The sequence below is a fragment of the Chelonoidis abingdonii genome, chromosome 3 (assembly GCF_003597395.2).
Source record: "Chelonoidis abingdonii isolate Lonesome George chromosome 3, CheloAbing_2.0, whole genome shotgun sequence".
Lineage (NCBI taxonomy): Eukaryota > Metazoa > Chordata > Testudines > Testudinidae > Chelonoidis > Chelonoidis abingdonii.
In genome coordinates, this window is record NC_133771.1 from 21,518,245 (window position 1) to 21,539,585 (window position 21,341).

Here is a 21,341-nt window from a genome sequence, read left to right on the forward strand (position 1 = left end):
ATACAAAACAATCTTTATACCCAAACCTGCAAACGTGTGTCCTCAGTTTTATGTACATGAGTAGTTCCAGTGCACAGGTGTTATGAAAGCCTATAGCTATATTTTGTGTCTCAATGTTTTGCTATGTTAAATAATAAAATTACCTTGGTACATGAAAGCAATAAAGAAGGGAAATTATGAGGCACCGTATAAGCAAGAGGAAAGATACATTGTTAGGTGAAATATGAAAATAAATGGTTAGTCAATAATCCACAGAAATACTGAAAATCTGTTACAGAAAAAAAGAGTTGAACCAACATCAAATTATATGGAGAGACAAACTGAAGAAGATCAGTGATAGATAAAGAGAGAGAGCAAGCAGAGAGGTAATTAGAGACAATATAGCATCTCCAGTAGGTTGGATGGAATCCTTAGAAATCTGAAAGAACAAGGAGAGCAAATTTCAACTTGTGTACTCAAATTGTTCTCTTCACTGTCTGCTTTAGATAGTTGGGGTAATGCTATTTTCAGATGCTCATTTTTTTTCATTCATCCTTCTATAAAAGCCTAAAAAGACATAATTAATGGTGCATTTTTCAGGTGTAAGACAAAGTGAGGCCACGCTGACCTTTAGATACAACAGAGACAAGAAGATTTTGACCAGTGATGTCCAAATTCCAAATTTTGATATTGACTTTGGTACCAACTTCAGAATCAATGATGAATCCACTCTGGAAAGGAAGGCATATACCTTTATCTTAGACATCAGTAACAAGAAGATTCCCGAAGTTACTCTTACTGGTCGCATAAGGTAATCCCGACATCCTGTTAGACTTTCTGAATATTTTGAAACTAGGTAACTGAATATTTTATTAACAGTAGGGTTTTCAAGAGTATGTTCTTCTAGATCAGGGGTTGGCAGCCTTCAGCACATGGCCCATCAGAGTAATCCGCTGGTGGGCTGCGAGACGTTTTGTTTATGTTGGCTGTCCACAAGCATGGCCCCCTGCAGCTCTCAGTGGACGTGGTTTCCCATTCCCGGCCAATGGGAGCTGAGGGAAGTGGTGCGGGCCACAGGAACATGCTGGCTACCACTTCCCGCACCTCCCATTGGCGGGGAATGGCAAACTGCAGCCACTGGGAGCTGTCGGGGGCTGTTCCTGCAGACAGTCAACATAAACAAACTGTCTCACAGCCCACCAGCGGATTACCCTGATGGGTCGCATGCTGAAGGTTGCTGACTTCTGTTCTAGATACGCAGAGATTGACCGTCATCTACGTGCACCATGTGACTTGTCTCTCCCTTCACTCAAATCCCTGTTTCAAACACATTTCTACCATAAAGCCATTCATCTATAATCCACCACAGATAAATAAAAAGAAAATAAGTACAATCTAGCTTCAGAATGGATTCTTCACACTATATATGACATATATAATTTCGGTTACAAATTCATTGAGGTAATTCCTGTATCTTCTGTCATACTGGTAGAGTGTCAAGTGTGCCACTGGCACTCAATAAATAATAAGAATAAAAACATCAGAGAGCTATCTATAAGAATCCCCCTCTTCATGATAAGAATATTTCCAGTAGCACCTATGGAAGAGTTTATAATTAATGGCAGTTTTCCCTTGATCCTAAAATTATCAGCCTCACAGGCCCACAGTGAAGTGAATTGTTCACACTCTTTAATACCCTTCATTCTTCAACAGAATTCTCTTATTTTGATGCTGCCCCATGGATGTTCCTCGTGCAGAGCTGCTTTTAACACCAGAGGCATTAACAAAGTTCAAGGACCTTGATTCCCTTTCATTTACACCAATGTAAAATCAGGATTAAGTCTACTCAAGCCAGCAAGTTACAAATGTGTACAGTGCTTAAGCTAGAGGAAGATTGGACTCAGTAGTAAACTATTGCCCACAGAGGGTCAAATGCTTTAGTGTTTACTCACTTAGATAAAACTACTATTGATATGAATGGGAGGTTTATCCTGAGTAAGGATTTTAGGATTTGGCCCATATATACCTGGTCAGAAAGAGCTCTACAATAGTATTATAATAATTTTCCTACATCAGTGAAGTCCCAAGGAAATCAATGGAATTTCAGAGCACTAATCAGCTCATGGGTCAAGTTCCTAGGTCCAAATAAACCCATTCCTTGTAAGACCTAGAATTCCTTTTTCCAGTTTTAATTATAATTGTTCCTGAAAAAGTGCCAGCCATAATATAGCCAAACTGGTGAATGTTCATGTTTGTTACTATTTTGCTTTCACAGATATGATGGGAAGAAAGATGCAATGCTGGGAGGTGTCATTTCTATCCCTCGCCTACGGACTGAACTCATAACTGAAGCATTGCTTCATCATTCACTGAACAGCGTTTCTCTTCAGATGGACTCATCTGTAACGGTTTATGGGAACTCGATTTCAGAGAGAGTTGCTTTCAGATATGGTATGGGCATTGATCATGATGTAGAAACTTCATCCATTTGTGAAAACCAGACATGTAATCTCCTGTTACATCCGTTATCTAGTACATCTCTATACACCATGAGCCATACAAGAGTAATGTGATTTTGTTAATTTTTATTCCCCCACCCTTGAACTCATGATTTTCAGATAATGAGAAGATTGAACTAGAGTGGAATTCAGGCACCAGCACGGCAGTGAAAAAGATGTCTGCCAACTTCCCTGTTGACTTTGCAGACTACCCGAAGGCTTTACAGAAGCATGCCAATGAGCTGCTGGATCGGAAAGTGGCTAATACAGATATGACATTGCGGCATATTGTCTCACAATTCATCATGGTAAGTGTGAATACTTATTCTAAAAATATTACAGCTTGATCATGCAACCCTGAGGAGCAGTGCAACACATTTTACTAGGACTACTTGTGTAAGTAATCACTAGGGTGTGTAAGGGTTGCATTATTAGGTCCATCTGCTCCTCTCCAGAAAAGTATTTACTCTTGTGCTTCACATTAAGCACATGGATAGTCCCACTGGCTTAAGGCTAACCCTTATTTCATACTACTCTGGAAAACACATCCACTGTGTCATTGCAGGCAACCCGCACCTGGCTGCAGAAGGCATCCAAGGATATTCCTTATGCCCAAACTTTACAAGATAAGCTAAATGGACTGCAGGAACTGAACATTCAGACAATGGGGCTGCCTGTTATCACCATTCCAGAGGAACTTTTCCTGAAAAGGTAAATGGAGAAATGAGAACAGTCTCCATAGGGGACTGAAACTGGAAACTTTCTCACGTATTTCTTATTTAAAATATGATTGGACTTTGTTTTAGACAATAGCACATAATGGCCATAACAAAGAATTGTAAGAGCCGAGATATATAATTATGTTTACTAAATGGCATACATAATTAATATGTATGGGCCAATCCTCAGCTAGTGACATTTGCCATAGCTCCATTGAAGCCAATTTACACCAGCTGAAGATCTGGGCCATCACATATAAATATATCATGCCCTCCATATCCCTTAGCAGAAAACAAATTGTTTTTCCTTCTGCTTTCTTTCACTGTGGTAACATGAAGCTCATATTAGGCATAAGCATCTTCATTGCTTTCGGTCTGTACATGGGCTGAATATGGTTTAGGAACCAAGTGATCTTTCTCCTACAGTCTTACCAGCTATGCCCATTATTATAATAGTGGCTAATTCTGCTGCCCTACACTACATTTTTGTTAACCATTTCCCATTCAGTGCCTCTGATTTATCGGCCATTTCTTAAAAATCCCAACTTTTTATTTGGTGCCATTCACTTCTATTCAGCAGCACACATTCTGCCTAGCTAAGCTATTTGTCTTGGAGTGTGCACCGTACTCACCCGTGTGGTATCTGACTGTCATTTAGGACCATATTTTATAAAACATATTTTCTGATGCCCAAAGGTACTAATACATTTCCAAATCTTATGCTTCAGTAAAACTGTTTTGTAGACAGTCATATGTGCCAATGGACTTTGTATTTTCTCTAAGTTTGGAGTGGTCCTTACAGGCATGTGGAGGGAAAAAAACTTAATCAAGTATAGCTGATAGAATAATCATTACAAATAATGCTGTTGTACTATTTGCAAATTATTTATGAATCAGTCTTGATTACAGCAAATGTATCTATTATTTGTTAGTATTCACAGAACAGTTTATGCAAATAATTTCAGCCTATGGTGTTGGAAACTGTTCAGTTTAACTATTTGGTATTCACTGTGCTGTGCGGTGGATCATTAAATTACGAGTATTAATATTCTGGTAGCACATAAAGATTCCAACCCTGGTTGCTCTAGCCACAGAACACATGTAAAATAGCAGACAATCTCTGTCCCAAACATTGTATAATCTAAAGCCAGTTTAGAGAAACCGATACTGGCAAACAACAACAAAAAGAACTTGCCAAAAGCACAGATCTTATAAATTACAGTGCAATTTCTTTTCATTTTTCTCTGTTCATAACAATATCCCCCAGCCCCACCAAACCTGTTTACAGCTGCCAGTCAGAGTTTTTCACAGTCACATGGTATCATTTCTGTTACCCGATGGGATGACTGGAACTTCTAAAGAAAAATAATAATAGGTACTGAAAGATGAGTAATGAGTAGTGTATAATGATGAACACACTTTCCAGTATGAATTTTTGAACGAATAAATAATGTCTCCTAAAATTAATTAAATGTTGAGATATGCAAATAACCAGCAGCTATCATAGAATATAATAATAATAACAATGAAGCCCTTCATGTAACACTCTACAAACATATCACTTTTATTCACAAGAATATGAACAGATCCCTTTTTCTACTATTCCACACAGCATATTGCATAAGTGTGGCAATGATATCAGAAAGGAAGGGCTTCCAATCAAGAGATGCCATTTAGAGCACTTAGAGCATTATTCTGGGAGTTGGGAAACTGGAGTCCATTTTGTAACTCTATTAAAATGTGACCTTGGTCAAAAGACTTTTTCTGTCTGTGCCTCAGTTTCCTCATTTATAAAATGTATATTATACCTCTGTCTCTGACACTCATTTCTGTTCATTACTGTTCATAAAGCATATTAAGGTCTTCAAATGGCAGATGCAAAGTATTAATTAGAGCAGAAAATGAGGAGCAAAATAAGAGTCTTGTGTTTAACTTCCTTGGAAAAAATAACTAGAGAAGTAACCAGCATGGTCTAGTCAATTTATTTTGGGGGGAAAGATTTAGTCCCTGCCAGTGACATTTTGTGTGGAGTTGGCCCACTTAATCTCTCAGTCTTCTTGTCTGTAAAATAGGGATAACAACATTTACGTACCTACCTGCATAGAGTTTTAATTAGTGGATATATGTGGAGTGCTGAGGTCAGACTAGATGATCATAATGGTTCTTTCTTCCCTTAAAATTAATGTATTTATGAATTACCTCATTATCATTATTATTAATAACTACTACTTTGTGTGTTTCATAGAGTTTTACATAATGATAACAGTGAGTAATTTGTGTTACAGTGATGGACGGATCAAATATATTTGGAACAAGGACAATGTTCTAATTAACATCCCATTGCCATTTGGTGGAAGATCATCGCATGATATAAGCCTGCCAAAGACTGTAAAAACACGTCCATTGGTAATGAAATCAATTGGAATAAATGTACCATCTCAAGAGTATCAACTTCCACTATTTACTGTTCCAGAGTCCTACCAACTTCGTGTGCCTTTACTGGGCACTTTAGAGGTCTCCACAAACGTATACAGCAATTATTACAACTGGTCTGGATCTTATACAGTGGCTAACACCACAAAGAATGTTTCCAGTCTGAGAACTAGTTACCTGATGAAAGCTGATTCTGTTTTCGACTTACTTTCATACAGTGTGCAAGGTAAGAATTTTTGTTAATAGTGTTACACTTTTAAATCTACTTTTAAAATGTCTCTATTTTTATATGTACCATGAAAAGGAGATTCATTTGCAAACTGTTTATTTAAAAACATGGTTGTGTAAACTCAAATCTTTTCTTCTTTTTAAAATATATAATATGAACTTTATTTAATTAGATGATAAAAATAAATCCAAATAGTTTTAATAAAAAATTCAGATCCAAATTTTCCAAGGGGCCACAACCCAGCCTCTGAAGCCCTGATCCTGAAAACACTTAAGCACATGACTAGTCCCATTAAGCTCAATAGGAATCTTAAGTGCTTGCAGAACCAGGGCCTATACTAGTATTTGCAATTATCTGTGCTTGCAATTCAGGTAGTTAGGTCACAAACACTGATTTCTGTGCACAAACAATTTTCCATGCAAATATGCAGGTGCAGTTGTATTGCTATAATTATCGTTAATTATTTATACAGCACCATAGCGTGTGTGTATGTGTGCCTATACGTATATATACAAAACCATATATGTATGTAAACAAAGTCCTTGCCCTGAGGAAATCACAGCCTAAGGATCTGATCTTGAAAGGAGCTAGGTGTCACAAATTCCTTTTGAATTAACTCAAACTCCTATTGAGAGGTCAATGGATGCTCTAGACTGTTAGCTACTCTAAGGAATAGATCATGAAACTGGGATTTTCAAAGGGAGCTGGGCATCTAAATCTAAATTTCAGTGGGAGTTACCTGCCTAACACTTTTAGCCTTTTTTTGAAAATCCTAGCATGATGCACAATAAAAATGAAGACGATGAAAGAGATGTGTCATGAACACTGTGATCTGGATGATTTGTTTGGCACACAGTTTGTTCATTTCAAGTTTAAACAATGGTATGGCCTATTTCATCTGATAGATTTATATGTATTATCACAATAAGAGTTAATTTAAAGGCTGTTTTTGAAAATTTAGCCACAGACAGCAAATATACAATATTATAGAAATGTTTAGTATTTACCAAAACAGTGTTGGCTTTTTGAACAAAATAATATGCAATTCTGAAAGTTTAATGGTATCATAAATAGTATATTATTTTGTCTTGGAAATGTAAGATATTTATTATACCTTTATATTTTTTGTTTTCCCCCTTCCCTATCTCCTATTCCAGGTTCTGGAGAAGCATGTTATGATCAAAATACATTTGATTGCACATATGAAAGTTCCCTACATCACAGACTCCTAGATTCAAATTTTAAATATATCAGGACAAACAAATATGAACCTACTCTCACTGTAAAACAGACCATTTCACTGATGGCATCTAGCACTCTGGGCACTCAGCTCTCCTTTTCTACAGATATGGATTTCAGCCAGAAAAATAATTTGAATATCAACAAAGTACAAATGGAAGGGGAGTTGAGAGTTGCTTCAGCCTTTGCTAAAGGAATTTACACTCTCTCAAGCACCTATAACAAAAACAGCCACGACTTAACTGGGAAATCCAATCTGACGTTTGACTCATCTTACCTTCACGCTACCAACCAGATAACCGGCAAGCGAACTGATGATGTACTGTCAGTCACTTCAGTCTCTAATATTCAGAGTGGCATCATAACAAACACAGCTTCACTGAAGTATGAAAAGAGCCGACTGAATGTGAAGTCGGAAACAAATGGAAGATACCAAAATCTCGCAGGTCTCAACAAGTTTGAATTAATTTTGGCAAAGCAGATGGCTGCAGTTCACTCTGAATACCAAGCAACTTATGAAGAAAACCGGTATTACACCGTCCTTTCAGGTTCCCTTAATTCCCAGGGTCTTGAACTAAATTGTGATGTTGCTGTGAATGGTCAACGAAACCGAGCAGCACATAAGTCTACATTAAGGATTAATCAGGATGGTTTGGCCAGCAGCGCAACCACAAACCTGCAGTTTAATCCACTAATGTTGCAGAAAGAAATGAATGCTAGAATTGATGCTTCTGGAGGCACCTTGGCAGTTACTGCTAAGGGGCGCTATGGTAAACACAATGCACAATTCAGCGTTGATGGAAGAATGGCCCTAACGGAAATAGCACTAGGAAGTGTATATCAGAGCACAGTTCTGGGCATGGACAGCAAAAATGTTTTAAACTTTAGAGTTAATAGAGAAGGACTCAAGTTTTCAAATAATTTGATAGGATCATACAAGGAAATGAATCTTGAGCACGTGAATGAGCTGAACATTCCTGGCTTATCCTTAACATTTACTTCAAAATTAGACAATACCATCAGCTCTGACAAGTCCCACAAGCATTATTTTGAGCTACAGCTGCAGCCCTATTCACTCACAGCTAAATTGAACAATGACTTAAAATACAGTGAAACTGATGTAACCAACAAAGCACAGTTACGACTGGAGCCACTGAAGCTGACGCTGACTGGTAATGTGAGAGGAGCCTACAGAACAGATGAAGTGAAGCATACATACGCCATCACTTATGCTGATCTGGCTGCAAATTTTAAAACAGACACAGCTGCAAAACTTCAAGGCACAGCACTCATCCACAAAATTAACCTGGATGTTGCAGGGCTTGCTTCCTCAATTACTATCAATACAAACTATGATGCAAAATCCCTGCATTTCACCAATGTAGTACGTTCCGCTATGGCCCCATTTACTGTCACTGCTGATGTACACACCACTGGTGATGGGAGACTATTTGCTATGGGGGAACATACTGGACAACTGTACAGCAAATTCCTGTTTAAAGCAGAGCCCCTAGCTTTCACGTTCTCCCATGATTACAAAGGATCTACCAGTCACATCCTAACTACTGGAAAAAAATACACTACATTACTTGATAACAAAATCCATATGCTTTTCACTCCATCAGCGCAGTCAAGTGCCTGGAAATTGAAGAGTCAAGTGAACAATAATGTATACACACAGGACCTTGGTGCTTACAATGATGCAGAAAAAACTGGTGTGGAACTTAGCGGACGAGCTTTAGCATACCTCACTATAATGGACTCACCAATTCAAGTACCATTAATGTCTGAACCAATTAATTTAATTGATGTTCTAGGTCTGAGGGATGCCAAGGAACAGCCTCAAGAATTCAGCATCTCTGGTTCTGTGAAATATGATAAGAACAAGGACGAGCATGTTATCAACCTTCCATTCCTAGAATACCTGCCTGCTTACTTTGAACAAATCAGGGGTGTGATTCTATCCACGCTGCAGTCTATACAAAGGTACTTTAAAAGCATAAATATAGATCAATATATGAGGAAGTACAGGACAACTATGGATAAACTCCCACGGCAGGTGGATGACTACATGAACAAATTAGATTTCAAAAACAAGGTTAACAGCATGAAAGAGAAATTGGTTGCTTTCACAAAGGACTATAGAATAACAACTGATGACATCCAAAGTGCACTGGAAAATGCCAGAATCAGTTTGCAGGAAGCACTGTCTCAGCTGCAGATTTACCTGATACAACTTGAGCAACTTATCAGAGATAATTATGATCAGTATGACATTAGAATAGTTATTGAAAAACTGATTGACCAAATAGTTGAAAAAATGAAAGTTCTGGATCAACAGTATAAAATCAGTGCAACGATGATTAACACTATTCAAGACTTACAGTCCATTATTGCTCAGTATGACCCAAGCAAAACAGAAAGCAGTGCCAAAGCCTGGATTCAAAATATGGATGCTGAGTACAAAATCTTAGCTCAGGTACAAGGAAAACTAGAACAGCTCAAGAGTCAGATTCACAATATTGATGCCAAACGTATTGCAGAAAATTTGAAACAACAGGTACTGGCTGTTGACATTAAAAAACTTCTAGAAAAAATCAGGAGTTCATTACCAGTTCAAAAAATGAATGAAATTATTGAACAAATTAAAGATATTCTCTTCAATTTGATGGAGGATTATGAAGTTGCTGAGAAGATCAGTGCTTTCCGAGGCAAAATGCATGACATGATCATGAAGTATGAGATTGATAAGCAGGCTCAGTTTCTAATGGACAGGATGATACAATTGTCTGACCAATATAAAGTGAAAGAAACTGTCCAAAAGCTAACCATTTCCCTGAAAACAATTGACATAAGATCATTCTTTGATAAAATTGTTAGTATTATTGATGATGCTGTCAAGCAAGTGCAAGCATTTGATTATCAAAAATTGATGGATGAAGTCAACAAATTCCTTGACATGGTTATAAAACAGCTAAAGAATTTTGATTATAACCAGTTTGTAGATCAAACAAACAACAAAATCCGGGAAATTACCCAGAAAATCAATGATGAAATCAGAACCCTAGAACTCTCACAGAAAGCAGAAGTATTAAAACAGTATATGAAGGATGTCAATGCTGCAGTTTCAAAATTCATGGAACAATTAAAAGACACCAAGCTTACAGCAGTCATTGATTGGTTCAGGGACCTCCTAAGTTCAACAGTATTTGCTGATCTGAAAGTCAAGCTAAATGAAAACCTGGAAGATCTACGAGACAGGATTTATCAAATGGACATTCCAAAAGAATGCCAGAGATATCTTCAAAAGGCAAGCCAGTTCTACAATACCATTGTCACATATATTTCTGACCAATGGGACATTGCTTCTAAGAAGATTGCTCTTTTAGCTGAGCAGTATGATGTAAAAAAATGGGCAGAAAAAGTGAATGTGTTTGTTGAAACAGGTTTCAATGTTCCTGAAATCAGAACTGGCCTAGTCAACATACCTGCCTTTCAAGTCAGTCTCCGAGCTCTCCGGGAAGCAACATTTCAAACACCAGATTTCGTAGTTCCATTAACTGACCTGCATATCCCTTCTTATCAAATCCACATAAAAAAACTTAAAGACATACAAATTCCAGTCAGGTTTACTACCCCAGAATTTACTATTCTAAATACCTATAAGGTTCCTTCTTATACAATTGACCTGAATGAAATCAAACTCAAGATTGTGAAAACAATAGACCAAATGATGTCCAGTGAATTTCAGTTGCCAGTACCTGACGTGTATTTTAGAGAACTAAAGATGAAAGATATGCTTTTTTCTGACATTTCTTTCCCAGAAATTCATATACCTGAGCCACAAATACCTGAATTCTTGATCCCTAAACTAAATCTAAATGAGTTCCAGATTCCTAACATTCAGGTACCAGAGTTCCAACTGCCACGTATTCCACACACAGTCACTGCCCCTACATTCGGCAAACTGTCTGGTGCTTTCAGAATAGCTTCTCCATTCTTCACACTGTCCACTTTTGCTGGCATTCAGAACACTACAGCTTCTGTAAACAGCCCAGAATTTGTAGCCACTGTTTCAGCTCAAGCAACATCCAGATTAGATTTCCTTGCTTTCACAGTGAACGCGGATGCACGCCTCTCAGCCCCTGAGATGCAGCAACTGATCCTTAAAGAAACCATGAAAATCACTCATACACTCCTTAAAGTTGATCACAACAGTGAAGTGATATTTTTGGGGACTTCTGTACAGGGGAAAGCTGAAACTACTACAAGCTTACGTACTACAAAGAATTTGATGGAAGTACACAACAACTTACTAGTCAAGCTAGAGAGGAAAATTTTGATGCAGAGCAGGACAACATATTCTCACAGACTGAACATCCCACAAGCTGATCTCTCCAGCCAGGCTGATCTAATGAATGACATGCTAACAGAGTTAGAAGCAGGACACATATCATTTTCTTCCAGTGGTAAAGGAAACTGGAAATGGGCTTCTCCTGATTTCTCCGATGAAGGCACCCATGAGTCCCGTGTCACTTTTACGATGGAGGGGCCCATTATTGCATTTGCTGCTGAAAACAGGATAAACGGTAAATACCTGAAAATCAATCAGAGTGTGAATTATGAATGTGGTCTCCTAAATTATGCAACACTTCAGCTTCAGTCTGAAGTTGAGTCGCAACATGTGGGTCGTAGCACTTTAAGTGTACAAGGCACAGGGCAGCTTGCAACAATGAAAGTAGAAATAAAAGGAAATCATGTGGCTATGCTCAATGGGAGAGTTGCTGGAACCGTAAATAATAATTTCGCCTTTTTGGTGAAGCCCTTTGAAGTTAGCATATCAACAAACAATGATGGGAATGTGAAAGTTAGTTTTCCATTGAAACTGACTGGTAAAATTGAATTTCAGAATAACTATGGTCTGGCGCTCAGTTCCTCTGCTCAGCAAGTCCATTGGCAAGCTAGCGGCAGGTTCAATCAGTACAAATATTCCCACAGCATGTCTGCAGGGAACACTGAAGACAAGATTGAAGCTCATGTGGGAATGAATGGTGAAGCCAACCTGGACTTCCTAAATATTCCTCTATCAATTCCTGAATTTCACATTCCTTATGTTGGAATCAAAACTTCTCAGGCGATGAAAGGGTATTCACTGTGGGAACAGACAGGCCTGAAGGATTTATTGAAGACTACGAAGCAATCATTTGATTTAAATCTGAATGCCCAATATAAGAAGAACAAAGACATGCACTCACTCCCACTTCCCTTAAAAGCAGTGCATGAAGCAATTAATCAGTACATCATCTTCTTCAACAGACATTTTGAGAAAGGAAGGGACAATGCATTAGATTTTCTCACCAGTTCGTACAACAAAGCCAAGATAGAGTTTGACAAATATAAAGTAGAAACTTCATTCAACAAACTACCACGGACTTTCAGAATTCCTGGATATACCATTCCCATTGTGAACATTGAGGTGTCTCCCTTTACAGCAGAGCTGCCAGCATTCGGTTATGTGATCCCCAAAGAAATAAGCACAACAGGCTTCACCATTCCACTTATTGGGTTTTCAGTGCCGTCTTACACGTTAGTCCTACCATCGCTGGAGATGCCGGTCCTTCATGTTCCCAAAGATCTGCGCACACTTAAGCTTCCTAAATTCACAGTGCACAGCCCTTCGAACCATATCTTGATTCCTGCTTTGGGAAACATTACCTATGACTTTTCATTTAAATCCAGTGTGATTACCTTGAATACAAATGTTGGGCTTTTCAACCAGTCTGATATTGTTGCTCGCTTCAGTTCCTCATCTTCTTCTGTCATTGATGCACTGCAGTTTAATTTAGATGCTACAACAAGCCTGACAAGGAAAAGAGGTTTGAAACTGGCCACAGCATTGTCCCTGAGTAATAATAAATTTGTGGAAGGAAAGCATGACAGCACTGTTAGCCTCACAAAGAGGAATATGGAAGCTTCAGTGACAACAAATGCAAAGATCAACATTCCAGTTTTTAAAATGAATTTCAAGCAAGAGCTTACAGGAAACACTAAGTCCAAGCCTACTGTTTCCTCGGCCATTAATTTAAATTATGATTTTGATACTCTTAGATATGGTGCAAGTGCTAAAGGTGCAGTTGATCACAAACTTACTCTGGAAAGTCTTACATCTTACATTTCTGTAGAGACAGCAACAAAAGGAAACATCAATGGAATGTTATACACCTTAAATCCATTTTCTGGGATGCTAATACATGAGGCAAATACCTACCTGAACTCTAATGGAGCTCGCTCCTCAGTCAAGCTGGAGGCTAACTCTAAAGCAGATGGAATCTGGAATGTGGAAATGACAGAAAAAGTTGCTGTTGAAGCATCTACACATCGTGTTTATGCAGTCTGGGAGCACAATGGGGAAAACTATGCACAATGTACCCCTCTTCTGAGAACTAAAGGGACTCAGAGCTGCAGAGTAACCTTAGAACTGGTTCCTTGGAGTATGTCAGCTTCTCTTCAGCTACAAGCTACTCAGCCAAATTCCTTCCTGGACATAGCTTCAGTTAATCAGGAAGTTTTAATGAACATCAACACTGAAAACCAGAAACTTGGCTGGAAGGGTGAAGGCCAAATTCAGTCATTATCTCTCAGTCATGGTATGCAGTTAGCAAATGAAAAATCAAAGGCACAATTTGACATTTCTGGGTCTTTGGAAGGACATGTCGATTTCCTCAGGAACGTTGTGTTTCCAGTTTATGAAAAGAGTTTATGGGATATCTTGAAACTGGACCTCACTACCAGTGCTGACACAAAGCAGTACTTAAATACTTCTGCATCCATAGTTTATACAAAAAGCGAAGATGGTTACTTTTTACCTATATATGTGAACAGACTGGCTGACAGCTTCACAATCACTATTCCTGAGATAAATCTAGAAGCTCCAGGTCCAGTTCTCACAACTCCAGAATTTCAAGTTCCTTTCACAACCCTGCAAGTTCCATCGTATACCATTGACTTGCGCAATATAAAAGTTCCACACAAGCTAAGCATAATGCCTTTTGACATCAATTTACCCTCTCTGCCAAGAATGAGATTCCCCAAAGTAGATGTAGGAAACAAGTACATTACACTGGAAGAATATAAAATTCCATACTTTGAGGTGACAGTACCTCAGTACCAAATAACTCTATCTCAGTTCACACTTCCAAAAAGCATTTCCCTTGGTAATATGTATGTGGATCTGAGTGAAGTGGCTAGTAAGATTGCAGACTTTGACTTGCCAACAATTACAATTCCTGAGCAGAAAATAGAGATCCCACCTCTCAAAATATTCTTTCCTGCTGGAATTTATTTCCCTGCATTCGGTGCTTTGACTGGCTCTTTCAGAGTTGCTTCACCATTGTATAATGTCACCTGGAAAACTGATGTAAAAAACAACAAGGACTCTTTTACATATTCCATTGATTCTACCTCCAGTTCAACACTACAGTTCCTGGAATATGACCTGGAAGGTAAGATGAACTTTAGAATTTCATACTCCAAAATTTGGGTTGAAAATGTTAACATTATTTTTTGTCAACAATTATTTTGTGTTTGAAGTGCAGTTGTACTGTGAAAGAGGAATGTAAAAGAGGATCCCTTTTCTTTCTCTGTGTTCATTTTAGTGACAAAATAACTTTATTTCTTCTCACTCCTGTTAGCCCTGCATAGCCAGTACAGCTAAAAGAAAGAGCTAGTTTCTATTTCTTCTTGCACATCATCAACTCGTTTATTTTTAGTAAGTATCAATTAAAGGCTCGATCTTTTACACTTGTAAAAATCAACTGAAAGCTCAGAGGGTTGCACAGATTAACTAAGGGAATAATTTCTTCTGTAGCAATTTTTTCATTGACTTGAATGGGATCTGGATTAGTTAGGGTCTATCACTCATGATAATGCAGAATCCAGCTTGACTGATCTCAGGATCAGTTTGTAAGGCTGTCAGTTAAAAAAAATATCCATCTTTTTGCTTGGAAACTGAGCACATCTGATTTAAAAATTATTGAAACACACACTCAGAATACCACAAAAACATTTTTGCCACTTTTATGAGCACCACCAAACTTCAAAGTTATAGTAAAAACATGAGGTAAATGTAAAATGACATGCTGCAGAAGAGAGAGCTCCATTTATACTCTGCATCAAGGGCAAAAAACAAAGCAAAAGGGCCTTTTATATCCAAATTACAATAAAAGACATGAAGAAGGAATTGTAAAATTCCCAATTTCTATTTCCCTATTTTTCCCTCCTTTTCTAGCTACAGTACATTTCTTGCATTTTAAAATGTCTGGGACAAAACAGATATATGCATACCCTTTTGTATTTTGCAGTTGTGGGCATCTAACTTCTTACCACACAGTGACAGTGCTGTGTGACTATGGAACCACAGTGATGTATCCAGCTGAAATACAGGATACCATGTGATCTGTTTTCTGCAGTGATTCCAGAAATTCACACAATGCAAAATTTCTCTTTTGCAGCTGTATCAACCAACAGATATAAAGGTGATGTGTCTGTGGAAAAGATAACAGCCAGCTTTTCACATCGTGACATAAGTATGGACTATAAGGAAGATCTGACTATGCAAGGATTTAGGTAAAGATTTGCTTAGGTGACATGGTTTATAATAGACAAAATGACAAGAAACAGACTATGGCTTAGAAACCTAACTCCTACAAAGCGCTTCGTGGTAATTATAAAGAATAAATGTGCTCCCTTTGCTCCCTGGGCTACCCCTCACCACTCCACTCCCAATAGATAACTGGGAAGTTGGAAAGCACTCTTCTCGAATATGACTGTTCTGAAGAGCCTGCCATTTCACATAACTGGTGAGATGTAACTAAGGTTTTCATATAATTGAAGATCCTGATTTTCAACACAGCCTCCACCGAGGCTCTCTTTCTGCAAGCACAAGTCATTGGAAGCCTAATTTTCACCTGCAATTATTTATGCTCAGATTTACAGTGACTTGGATGTCCAATTACCTGATTTCATCTGCAGATCAGGGGCTCAGTAACAGTGACTGCAAGCAACGATAACTGTGGGCACAAAATTTCTATCTACACTTATTTGTGCCTGCAGTACACAGATAGAGAAAGAAGGAGGCTCGTTTGTAAAAATCTGACTGTAAGAATCAGCTAACAACATTCAGGGCCTATTTTGCAGTCCTAATTCAACCAAAACTCCTAACCAACCTCAGTATGGAGTTTTGCCTGAGAAAACAGTATAGGATATTACCCTGCATTTGCATATGTGTTAGTCAGAGTCCCAAGGTAAAATGTGGACAGTAAAACTCTTAGGGTTTTTTTGCTTGCTTTGGCTTTCTTTATACTTTTATTAATCACGAGAGATACTGTAAGAAATCAGACTGCAATATGTATTTCTTTAGGAGCTGCCCTGTAGCTTAGCATTCATTTGTTTCTTAAACACTGTTTGTTCTTGGTTATATCAGCGTCTTGGCTCACACTGCGTTACTAAAGATCACCAGCCCAACCTTTACTGATGTTCAGATGCGTTATTGGGGAGATAGGCACAGGATCTCCTCATCGGTATCTTCACCTTCTGCGGGCACCCTGGGTTTTCGTGTTGAGATGGACACAGATATTCTCCGGGGGAAAATTTACTACCAAACTCAACAGGTAGGCAAGTCTTGAAATGAAGCAAAAAGACACCATGGGGCTTGGGTTTTTACCTTTTAAAGTGACTGTAATGCTTACTAAAAGGGCTAGAGTGACAGTTTTGAAAACTGACTTCTGTCCAAGGAAAGCGTACCATAAATCCTGCAATGCGAGCTTCTTTTACGCCATCCAATCTCATCAATATGACTTAACTCCATTCTGGAAGTAATATCTCTGTAAACACTTTTAGAGGTAAGAAAATAGTTCAAGCTCCCTATCTATTTAGTCTTGGCAGAGCTTTGAGATCAAAAATATACATCCATTAAAAAGTGAACAAAGGGCATCAAACTAATTGCATATAAACCGCTGTACAGCCATCAGATTACAGTAGAAGCCCTATTTTATGAACTAATTGAGGACTGAGCAATTACAGTAGGTATGGTGCAGAAGTTGCTCTATGATGCACTGCACTACTTTCTCTTTGTCCTTCAAATCACTGCAAAGCAATTTAAATGCACTGAAGGCATGGGAATGTGAAGGGATGTTGATTTGTTCTTCATGACATCTCTTGTTATGTATCACAGCAATAGCCGGGTGAGACTGTATCCACAAAAACAACAAGGAGTCCAGTGGCACGGTAAAATCTAACAGATTTATCTGAGCATAAGCTTTCGTGGGTAAAAAAACCCCACCTTTGGCACCTTAAAGACTAAGAGATTTATTTGGGCATAAGCTTTTATGGGTGAAAAACTCCACTTCAGTTTTTCACCACAAAAGCTTATACCCAAATAAATCTTAGTCTTTAAGGTGCCACCAGGCTCCTCATTATCTCTTATTATGTGATTTTTCTTCTGTTGGGGAAAATGGATTGTATAACTGGTCATATGTAAGATAAGTGTTCATAAAAATTGACGTTCTACTGTACTTGTACTTACTGTAGAAATGGCCCAAACTAGAACCAGCAACCTTGAAGTGATGGTAATGAGATACTGAGCCTATGTTCTAGGTCCCTGTCAAGGGTTTTGTGTGGAATCATTAACACACCTTAGGTATATTGTGAGGCTCAGAGCTAAAAGCCACTTATTGGGTTTGGCAACAAAAAATTCCATTCCTGAGAATCTACCACAATAACTTCAGAATTACAGACTTAATATTCCAAGATAGCAATATGTTAATTTAGGTATCACATAAAATTAACAATTTAACTTGTGTAAAATTGAAATCAGGGAAATATATTTACTTTCTTAGGGTCTGATTTAACAACGCTTAATCATACTGAGTATCACAGAATCATAGAATATTAGGGTTGGAAGAGACCTCAGGAGGTCATCTAGTCCAATCCCTTTCTCAAAGCAGGACCAACACCAACTAAATCATCCCAGCCAAGCCTTTCCCAAAACTGACCTTAAAAATCTCTAAGGATGGAGCTTCTACCACCTCCCTAGGTAACCCATTCCAGTGCTTCACCACCCTCCTAGTGAAATAGTATTTCCTAATATCCAACCTACACCTCCCACACTGCAACTTGAGACCATTGCTCCTCGTTCTGTCATCTGCCACCACTGAGAACAGCCTAGCTCCATCTTCTTTGGAACCCCCCTTCAGGTAGTTGAAAGCAGCTATCAAATCCCCCCTCACTCTTCTCTTCTACAGATTAAATAACCCCAGTTCCCTCAGCCTCTCCTCATAAGTTATGTGCCCCAGCCTCCTAATCATTTTCATTGCCCTTGTTGGACTCTCTTCAATTTGTCCTCATCCTTTCTGTAGTGGGGGGACCAAAACTAGAGTAACATTTATGCTAGTAGTCTTGTTGATTTAAAGCATTGGAGGATTGCATACTTCTAATGCTTTTGTATTAAGATAGTGGATCTCTTTCAATTCATCATATAAAATAATTAAATAGAATCTTAACAATAGTATGATGAGAGCTTAGTGAATGAGCAGAACTGATACCTTTCCAAGTAATTCTTGCTTTGATACAATTAACAGGTAATACAAAGGAATCAGAAAGATGTTATAAAAAATAATGAGACCAAATTCTGCCCTGATTTACTTTCTTATTCCACTATTTTTAGGAGTAAGGACAGAATTTAATCCAATACAGCAATTAAAAATATGCAGACACATGATAGACAAAACTGAGTTTATATTAAAATTGAATGCAAGAGAAGAAAATGCTTATCTAAAATCCCTCTATAATTTAGGGTCATGTTTTTAGAACTGAAATAGCATGTAATCATATCTGAATTGTTTGAATCGGAATCTGTTTGTTCACTTATCCTTTTTGGATTTTCAGTCTGCCTCTCAGAAAGAAATCGACTTATTAAAATGTGAGATATCATTCAAGAAGCCTGAGCTGATTCAGATCAAAACTAACTGGAACGATGCTGCTGCTACAGACATGCTGAGTGGTCTAAAAGAAAAGATACCTACAATGACAGAGGCGCTCTATGACAGTATTAACAAGTACCACCGTGAGCATACAGGGATGGAAATCAGTGCAGCCACCCTAAAGCTGAAGAACATCATGCAAAACGAGGCTGACAAAGCATACCACTTAGCCAAAAGAAAAATAGCTGAAATGGATCTTGACCTCCGCACAGCTGCCTACCATGCCACTGGGAAGTACCAAGAGATGACAGCCAAAGCTAAACAGTTATATCGAGAAGCATCAGATCAAGCAGGCCAGATTGATTACCAGCAAATAAGAACAAAGATTTTTGATGCTACAATGGATGTAATAAGGGAATACCACAAGAGGGTAAAGCACCTGATTGACTCAACCATCGAATTCCTGAAGATCACAAAATTCCGGGTCCCTGGACTGGCTGAGAAGTATACTGGTGAAGAACTCTATGTAATGGCTACAGAGGAGGCAGCAAAAGCTACTGATCTATGCATTTCAAAAATGCAGGAGTATTTCGACGTTTTGATTGCATTTGTCAATGAGATGGAAGTTAAAGTTCCTGCTTCTGACAAAATTCTCAAAGGCAGTGAAGTGCTTGATCAAATTAAAGAAATGCTAAAACATTTGCAGAACAAAGCCAGACAGATATTTGCTACTCTTCATGAGGCTGACTTTGCAGAAAAACTTAGGCAACTGAAACAATTAGTGCAGCAAGTTTTCCAAAATGTAGAAGAAATTATTGGAAATTTACAATCGAAAAATTTTGAAGAGATTAAAGTTCAAGCACAACAGATGTACAGTGATGCCGTCAACTCAGACTATGCAGAAAAATTGAGATCCTCAACAGAGAATATTAAAACACACCTTTCTCAGTTAAAAGACTTTAGCCAGAAGACATTTCAAGAGATTTCAGAGAAATTACATCAGATTCTTCTATATGTAAAAGCACTGCGGGAGGAATATTTTGATCCAAGTTTAGTTGGGTGGTCAGTCAAATACTATGAAGTAGAAGACAAGGTGCTAGATTGGTTAAAGAGCCTATTAGATGCTCTAGTGGACTGGCATGCCAAATACATTGGAGATACTGCTGACTTGGTTTCACGTCTGACTGATCAAATACAAGAATTTGTGGAAAACCATGGCCAGAGGTATTATGATCTGGTTATTGATGCTGATGGAAAAGGAAGACAGAAAGCCATTGAGCTCTCTTCTGCTGCGCAGGAAAAGATCCAATATTGGTCTGAAACTGCCAAAAAGAGTTCTGCTGAATATAACAAACTAGTCAAAGTGAAAATACAGGATGCCTATAACCAACTCAGCCAAGCCTATGAAAGGCTAATCAGTGCAACACAAAAATTAATTGATCTGACTATAGAAAAGTACTCTACATTCCTCCAGTACATCACGGAGTTGCTCCATCATCTTGAGAAAATGACAACTGATAGCATAAGGCCATACATAGCTGTTCGTCAAGGAGAGCTTAGACTAGATGTGCCTACACCATTTGACTGGCAATCAATGCCCCAATTATATGAGGAGGCACTCAGAAAAAAATTGGAAGTAACACGCATGTTGATTCAGAAGGGCATGGACCAAGACTCCAAGACATGGATAGAATTGCAAACATTTATTGACCAGCAGCTTGCTGATGAGCAACTGAATATTCAGCAGATTATTGAAAATATACAGCAGCGCATAAGAACCTGAATGGACATGTAGAAGAGCTAAAATCACAAATTTGTTATCACACTGTATTTAAAAGATGACAGCAATCAACATATTGGAACTTCAGGAAGATACTGTCTGAGTTTGTACTTGTAAATGAAACTGAATAATCTACAGCGGGTTATTTTAATGTGCTTCAAAAGCCAATAAATGAATTCTTTATTACACTGCTGTGTTATTCATTATAACCAGTTTTACTTGGGCCATGAGCCTGATCCATTAGGAACAATGGAAGTCTTTACATTGACTTCACTGTGTGTTGGACAAAGTAAATAATGTATGGTAAATTTTGTAAATAGTCTCAAAAGCTAGGGTTTCAGATAAAGGTAAGATTTGTGATCTTGTTAAAGAACAACTTGGAAATACAAATGCAATTATTTCAAAGAATAGAAATTAACCACAAAAATACTCTCATAGTTATCTCTGGGAGAAAAAGAAAAGGAGATGAATACATGCACTCTGAAC

The 21,341-nt window shown here is 38.1% G+C and overlaps 1 protein-coding gene across 1 annotated transcript in view; it reads left to right on the top strand.

Moving 5' to 3' along the window:
• APOB (apolipoprotein B) overlaps positions 1–20,864 on the top strand; it is a 46,404-nt gene extending 25,540 nt beyond the window's left edge. The window contains exons 21-29 of the mRNA XM_032782475.1: positions 580–790; positions 2,255–2,430; positions 2,598–2,785; positions 3,043–3,188; positions 5,482–5,855; positions 7,016–14,599; positions 15,608–15,722; positions 16,579–16,765; positions 19,041–20,864. Of these exons, the coding sequence (XP_032638366.1) occupies positions 580–790; positions 2,255–2,430; positions 2,598–2,785; positions 3,043–3,188; positions 5,482–5,855; positions 7,016–14,599; positions 15,608–15,722; positions 16,579–16,765; positions 19,041–20,858 (10,799 nt within the window). The 3' untranslated portion in view covers positions 20,859–20,864. The remainder of the gene's footprint in view (positions 1–579; positions 791–2,254; positions 2,431–2,597; positions 2,786–3,042; positions 3,189–5,481; positions 5,856–7,015; positions 14,600–15,607; positions 15,723–16,578; positions 16,766–19,040) is intronic.
• The last annotated feature ends 477 nt before the right edge of the window (positions 20,865–21,341 follow it).